This window comes from Arachis hypogaea, chromosome 14, assembly GCF_003086295.3.
Source record: "Arachis hypogaea cultivar Tifrunner chromosome 14, arahy.Tifrunner.gnm2.J5K5, whole genome shotgun sequence".
NCBI lineage: Eukaryota > Viridiplantae > Streptophyta > Magnoliopsida > Fabales > Fabaceae > Arachis > Arachis hypogaea.
Window position 1 is genome coordinate 123,758,091 of NC_092049.1, and position 7,276 is coordinate 123,765,366.

The 7,276-nt window shown below is 33.1% G+C and overlaps 1 protein-coding gene across 1 annotated transcript; it reads left to right on the top strand.

Annotated features, from left to right (window-relative positions):
- The first annotated feature begins 5,864 nt into the window (after window positions 1–5,864).
- Window positions 5,865–6,878, top strand: LOC112743108 (serine/threonine-protein phosphatase 7 long form homolog). The gene is made up of 2 exons (XM_025792330.1): window positions 5,865–6,478; window positions 6,821–6,878. Exons 1-2 carry the CDS (start codon window positions 5,865–5,867, stop codon window positions 6,876–6,878), a joined length of 672 nt encoding a protein of 223 aa, XP_025648115.1.
- Window positions 6,879–7,276: the final 398 nt, after the last annotated feature.

Here is a 7,276-nt window from a genome sequence, read left to right on the forward strand (position 1 = left end):
ATCTCTAAGTTCCAATACATTCTAAACCTGCTTAACCCCATGCTGACTTAGGCATCGGAGTGTCTTTGCAGGTACCACCCCCCATTCTCTCACACACACAACTCGGAGGCGACTCCCAGACGTGAACCAAGTCGGAGACCACACTCCTCCAGCGCTTGAGCCTCACAAACAAGCCCAACCACCGTCCGGTTCTAAATAAGCCCCGGAACAATAATTATTGTTATCATTATAATAACATTAGTTAAATAATTAATATATATTATTAGCCGTACGTGAACATGAACATAAACAAGTTAACGAATTATTGAATTTAGTGTAAGTTATTTAGTTAATTAATTATTAACGCCAAATTTGGATTAATTTAATAATTTATTATTATTTTTTAAAAATTTAGTGCTATGTATTATTATAATGATATTAGAGTAATTTAGATATTTTTAAAATTTTTAATTATAGAATTAGTTAGTTATGTTAAGTCATTAATTAATTATTATTATTATTATTATTATTATTATTATTATAAATACATATATAGGTTTAGATATTAAAAATATATTTTTAAAATATTTAATAATAATAATTATTAAAATCATATTTTAAATATATTTAAATTCTGTTAATTATTGTTAGAAGTTAAATATAATTGTGAAATTTTTTTAAGATAGATTTATTATATTTTAAATAATTAATGATACAATTGTTATTGTAAATCATATTATATTAATTATGTGTTAATAAAAATGAGATATATTTAAATTTTATTAATTAATTAAATATGGTTAGACATAATATATTTATTATAATTAAAATTTCATGGATATCTTTGTTTGATGTGAAATTTGGCTACGTTTTGTAGGTTCACGAATGTTGACGTGTAATTATTTATTGTTGCTAGATTCGTACAATCCGATTGTGGAGAAGTGTTAACGGAAGATTGATTTTTATCACGTTTCTCATATTTGAGTAATTCAATGTTAATCGACAATATTTAACGCACTAATCGAAATATGACACCCTGAATGCTTACATTTTATTTTTTGGTTGGTGAATGTGCTATCACATTAAAAGAAATTATTATAATTCTTGGTCTTCTAACTAATAGTCTTCCAGTGACAGAAGTGACATAAGTAGTTTCGATGTCTTAGAGGCTGAATGCTTGCACCAGTTTAGGGTTGTACTTAGGAAGACAAATTACAGAGAAAATTTTATAAAGTTGACAATGTAAGTCAACTGCATACTCCAATTTACTAGGCATCTCACACACTTCAAATACCTCATTCTATCATTATACTTTCTAATTTTTCAGCAGTACTTCCTACGTATCTGACTAACCCTGATTAGTCAATCACAATTTGCGTCGTATTGTATACATTTATCATAGAATGTCATTAATTTTGATACATATATCCGATAATCTACACCTCTGCAAATAGTATAATTTTTCATCGCCGTAATCACAGTCTCTCTCTGAAACTGAATTCTATTCCCGCAATAAATTCATTGTACGTCAAAGAAGGAAGCTCTACTATATATATTTAATAAATTAATATAAATAAAAATATATTTTTATTCCTAATCAAGTAATTATCTAAAATTTAAGTAAAAAGTTATCTAAACCTAGTCAGTTGATTATCGTATACTTTAACTAAATGAATAACTAATCAAATATTATTCAATAAATTATAGTTTACATATTACATACGTTACTAATCGATCTATAATATACACAATGACAAATTTTTAGTCCTTTTTATACTATCCCAATAATTAAATCACCTACAATATTAATCTATCATACAAATATATTTATTACATACTTATATTCATATATTCAAAAAATTCTGGGGTATGCATAACCTCCAAATTTAATGTACGCATAAAAGATGGCTCATCAAACGGATACTAGTTTGTTAGTACATTTGCCACTACCGCCATATCTTCTTCCATAGTACCGTCAGCTTGATCTTCATCTTCACCCGAATCAATAACTTCGTAGTTGCTTTCAAACTCCTCTTCATTATCACTATTGTAATTTTTCCATTCAATATTTTGGTCGATTTTAAATTGTTCAAACTCAATATACAGTTCGATAAATGAAATTTAGTAGCGAGTTTCAATATTCATTGAAAATATCTCTTACATGCTCACTTCGTCTATTAAATATTTGGTTCGAAATTGAACACTACAACATTTTGGGTCTATGGCCACAGTTTTTTTTGTCACGATAAAAAACCGTGACCATAGAGAGTCTATGGTCACGGTTTTTTACCGTGACAAAAAAATCTATGGTCACGGTTTTTTAAAAAAGGGTGACCATAGAATACCTATGTTCACGGTTTTATAAAAAGGGTGGCCTAAAAGGGTCTATGATCACAGTTTTAGGGGTGACCTAAAGTGGATCTATGGTCACGGTTTTCGGGAGTGACCTAAAAAGGTCATGGTCACGATTTTTCAAAAAATGTGACCTAAAGGAGGTCTATGGTCACAATTTATGGAGGTAACCTAAAAGGGTCTATGGTCACGATTTTAGGGGTGACCTAAAGGGGTCTATGGTCACGGTTTTCAGAGGTGACCTAAAAGGGTCTATGGTCACGATTTTTCAAAAAAGGGTGACCTAAAAGGGTCTATGGTCACAGTTTTTGGGGATGACCTAAAGGGGTCTATGGTCACAGTTTTTAAGGGTGACCTAAAGGTATGTATGATCACGGTTTTGGGAGGTGATCTAAAAGAATCTACGGTCACGGTTTTTCAAAAGAGTGACCTAAAGGGGTCTATGATCACGGTTTTAGGGGTGACCTAAAGTGGTTTATGATAACGGTTTTTGGGAGTGACCTAAAAGAATTTATGGTCACGACTTTTTAGGAGTGATCTAAAGGTATATATGGTCATGGTTTTGGGAGGTAACCTAAAAGGGTTTATGGTCACAGTTTTATGAAAGAGTGACCTAAAAGGGTCTATGGTCTCGGTTTTAGAGAGTAACCTAAAAGGGTCTTTGGTCATAATTTTTTACCGTGGCCTAAAATGGTCTATGATCACTGTTTTTCAAAAAAAAAAATAAAACTCTGTCCCCTCCTAAACGGTGTCGTTTCTTCCATTTTCAATTCCCCCAACTCCCCAATTCGATCCCATTATCTCTTCAAAAAAGAAAATGATGAACCCTAACTAACTCATCCCTCCCAAAGCCCCCCTCCACGAAGAACTCTGCCCCCACCACCATCCCTTCACCACTACCAGAAATTTTTTGCCGCCGCACTCTCCACTCTCAATGTCAAGTCCCTCTGCCTCAAAGACCCTGACCCAACCGTCAACCCTCTTCCTTATCAGTGCAATCATTCATCGCTAACACTGACGTCGTCATCAACAAACAGACACCGTCACCGCCAAAAGTCTTCGTTCGACGAAGGTTTATTGGAGCTCGTGGTTTCGCCGTGTCTTCGGGCTCTCCTCTATCGCCGTCTCCTCCTCGGTCTCTCTTCTGGCGTCGTCTACTTTTCGTGATGGTATGAAGGTGATAGCGCCATCATTGCAGTTCTCATAAAGGTCGATGGGATATTATAGTATCTCATCAATTTATAAAATGGATTATCAAGGCTACATTAGTTTAGTTTGATTTTTTAATATAGCTGGTAAAAACAATAATTTTTTTAATCAAAACTCTTAAAACTATGTTTGCTTATTCAAGTTTTTATTATCAACTTAAAGTGTAGCAGTATAGCACTGGCCAATGCACTAGCCTTAATTATTCTTGTGAACATAACATGATTAGCACGAAAGTGTAGCAGTATGTCAGTTTCATATTCCAACTTGTATGTAGTTCAACTTGCAATATCTGATTTAGCATTATTTTCTCGCTATTCGTCAAAATTTTGTCATGAAAACCAAACCTTCTTTTATTTCTTTCTTTAATCAAATTTAAATTAGTGGGTTATTAGTTAAGATGAATGACATATGTGTGTGTTTATTGTTACTAGTTTAATTAATTTTAATTTAAGTTTTTTGTGAAATTATAGCAGTGTAGCACCAATGTTATCTATTCCTTTCTTCTAATCCTTTCGCTCTTTACTTTGCACCATTGTTTACAGCTAGCATCTTCTATTTTTTATTTTTTATTTTCTATTTTCTATTTTCTTTCATTATTGTTATATATATATATATATATATATATATATATATATATATATATCATCCTTTTCAATATGTGTTATTTTTGGATAATTATTAAAAAGAAATAATACCCTCCTATTTTTTAAGAAACAAGTTAACAGAAATTAATTTCTAAATAGATAACAGAATGGTGAAGTGCAGATAAATGGATGCATGGTGTGATGTTCATAAATGTGGACCTGTGAAGATCAGAGACCTGCAAAATGCAGGTAACGTTTTGCAGATATTAGAAACAGAAAATTGCAAGCCCTGCAAAACGCAGGCTGCGATTGGCGAGGAAATGGAACAAGAAATTGAAACGTGTCCTACATGCCGACAGGACCAAGGCTTGACCAACTTCGAACTGAGCAAAACGCAGAATGCGTTTGTCAGTGAACCAAAGCCAAACGCAGGGTGCGTTTTGCAGGCTCCCTACCTGCATGCGTGCCACGTGTTCTGGGAGGGGGTTCAGCTGGGTCTTATAAGTGAGAAACGCAGATTGAAGTAGAAATATAGTTACTGAAGCAAAACTAGTTAAGTAAAACTAGTTGAGGGAGAGTGAAGAAGCTGTGAAAGAGCTTGGTGAAGAAGAAGAACTACATGGTATAGGAAAAAAATTGTGCGTGACTATACCAAACCAGAAGATCATATTATTGAGTATTTGGATCATCCCCAATTTGTAAATAAATTTTTATAATATTTAACAATAAATATATAAATTTATTTGAATTTTATTTATTTATGTTGTAATTAGTAGTATTGAGGTTATTAATATTATTATAATTAATATTATGTTATTATTAATTTTGCGTTACGGTTTAAATTTTTTAAGACTATTATTATTATTATTATTATTATTATTATTATTATTATTATTATTATTATTATTAGGCAAATTAATCTCTTTTTTATTATTATTATTATTATTATTATTATTATTATTATTATTAATTTTGCGTTACGTTTTAAATTTTTTAATGCTGTTATTATATTATATTATTATTATTATTATTATTATTATTAATATTAATAGACAAATTAATCTCTTTATTATTATTATTATTATTATTATTATTATTATTATTATTATTATAATAGTAGATCTATTAATGAAAATAATTTATTAATAATTTTTAAAAAGAATAATGTGTAATAATTTATTATTATTTTTTAGTGATTTATTATTATTTTTTATGATAGTAATAATAATGATAATAATACTGTCAACAGTAAACGGTTTTGTTAATAATGTTTACGTAGAAAAAAATTATTATTATAGATATTATAATAAATGTTTTTTTTCATATTTTGTAACAATAATTAATACTGTATGTTAATAACAAACCTTGTAGGTTATAGTTATTATAATAAATGGTTATTATTATTGTTATTATTGTTATATTTGGATAACTAATATTATAATTAGAGTGTTATTATAATTATTTTATAATACTGGTTATGATAGTGAGAATAAGTTATTATTAATTTTTAATAATTAATAATACTGTTTAATAAATAATAGATAAATATTCATGATTTTTTAACAATTTATTATTATTATGTTTTAACCGGTATTATTTAGAATTTAATAATTATCATTTTTTTTGTAGGCTATCAGAAATTTGTTGTCTAGAAAACTGGATCCGCCAGATACGTTGAATGAGGTAGCTGCAGCGACATTGGCATTGACTGGTTTTTAACACGTTTCGCGAGTAGGCGAAATGAGAGGTCATTCTGCACTACTGAGTGCTTTGGTGGAACGCTGGAGGCCGGAGACTCACACGTTTCATCTTCCGGTCGGTGAAGTGACGGTGACGCTGGAAGATGTGAGCTATATTCTTGGTCTCCCGATTAATGGGGAGGCTGTTACGGGTAAATCAGATAGCAGCCACCAGTTTTTGGTGGAGAACTGCATTGCGTGCTTTGCTCGAGAGCCCGGTCCGGATGATCACGTGTTGGGAAAGGTTAATATTGCTTGGGTCCGGCGGTGCAGAGACACCGAGCCGTGTGATACTCAGGAGTCTCTCGAGCGGTACATCGGAGCGCACATTTTCTGCGTACTGGGTACAATTGTGTTTCCGGATAAGTCGACCGTTTCACTGAACTCGAAGTTTCTACCGCTACTTAGGGATTTCCACCGGATTTCAGAGTATAGTGGGGGAGCAGCCAGTCTGACACACCTATACAGATCGTTGTGTCGTGCCTCACGATACAACTGCAAAGAAATGGATGGCCCACTGATACTGCTTTTTGTTTGGGCGTGGGAGCGTATGCCGTTCCTGGCACCTATACCCCGCGATCAACTCGGCAATATTAGTGTTCCACTAGCGCGACGGTATTGGTTTTTAGCGTGGTTGTTATTATTATTATTAAACTTATTCATGTTGTTGTTGTTGTTATTATTATTATTATTATTATTATTATTATTATTATTATTATTATTATTATTATTATTATTATTATTATTATTTTGTTCTTCTTATTAATAATGTTATTATGTTTTCGTTAGGTGGAGTCATTGGCGCCGACATACGAGATATATACGGTGGTCTACTGCGCATTTTAGGCAAGGTCTCGACGACATGGGAGTTGACGACGTAAGTTGTACCATTAATGTCCAATGTTTTTATTCAGAAGAATAGTTTTTCTAATCGACCTCTTGGTAACTATTATGCAGTTCATATGGCGGCCATATATGGGAGTGGGGATTCCGGATGGCCTCGCTCCCCATATGATTATGTGCTCCACCCAGTCGCCTCTAGTGTCTTTCGAGTGCATAGAATGGCACGTGACAGTTCGGGATGCAGCAGCTACCACCAGGCCCCGCGTTCAACCTTGGTCGTGATCACTGCAAGCCGCTGACAGGAGCACAGAACCATGACTGGGGACAGATTTACAGTCAATGGGTTAACAGATGGACATTTGACTGCTATAACACATTGCAGCTAGGCGAGGAGATTATTGACTTCCATCCTCTCCCAGTGTACTACGACTGGTACAACCATCAGTATGGGATTCACCTGCGGCTGTCAGATAAAGTTCCAGGCGAAGAGATTGGCGCCAATGAACCACAGCAGCAACAGGAAGAACCAGCTGGCTCTCACCAGGGAGTCCCGCCGCATGAGCAACAGGA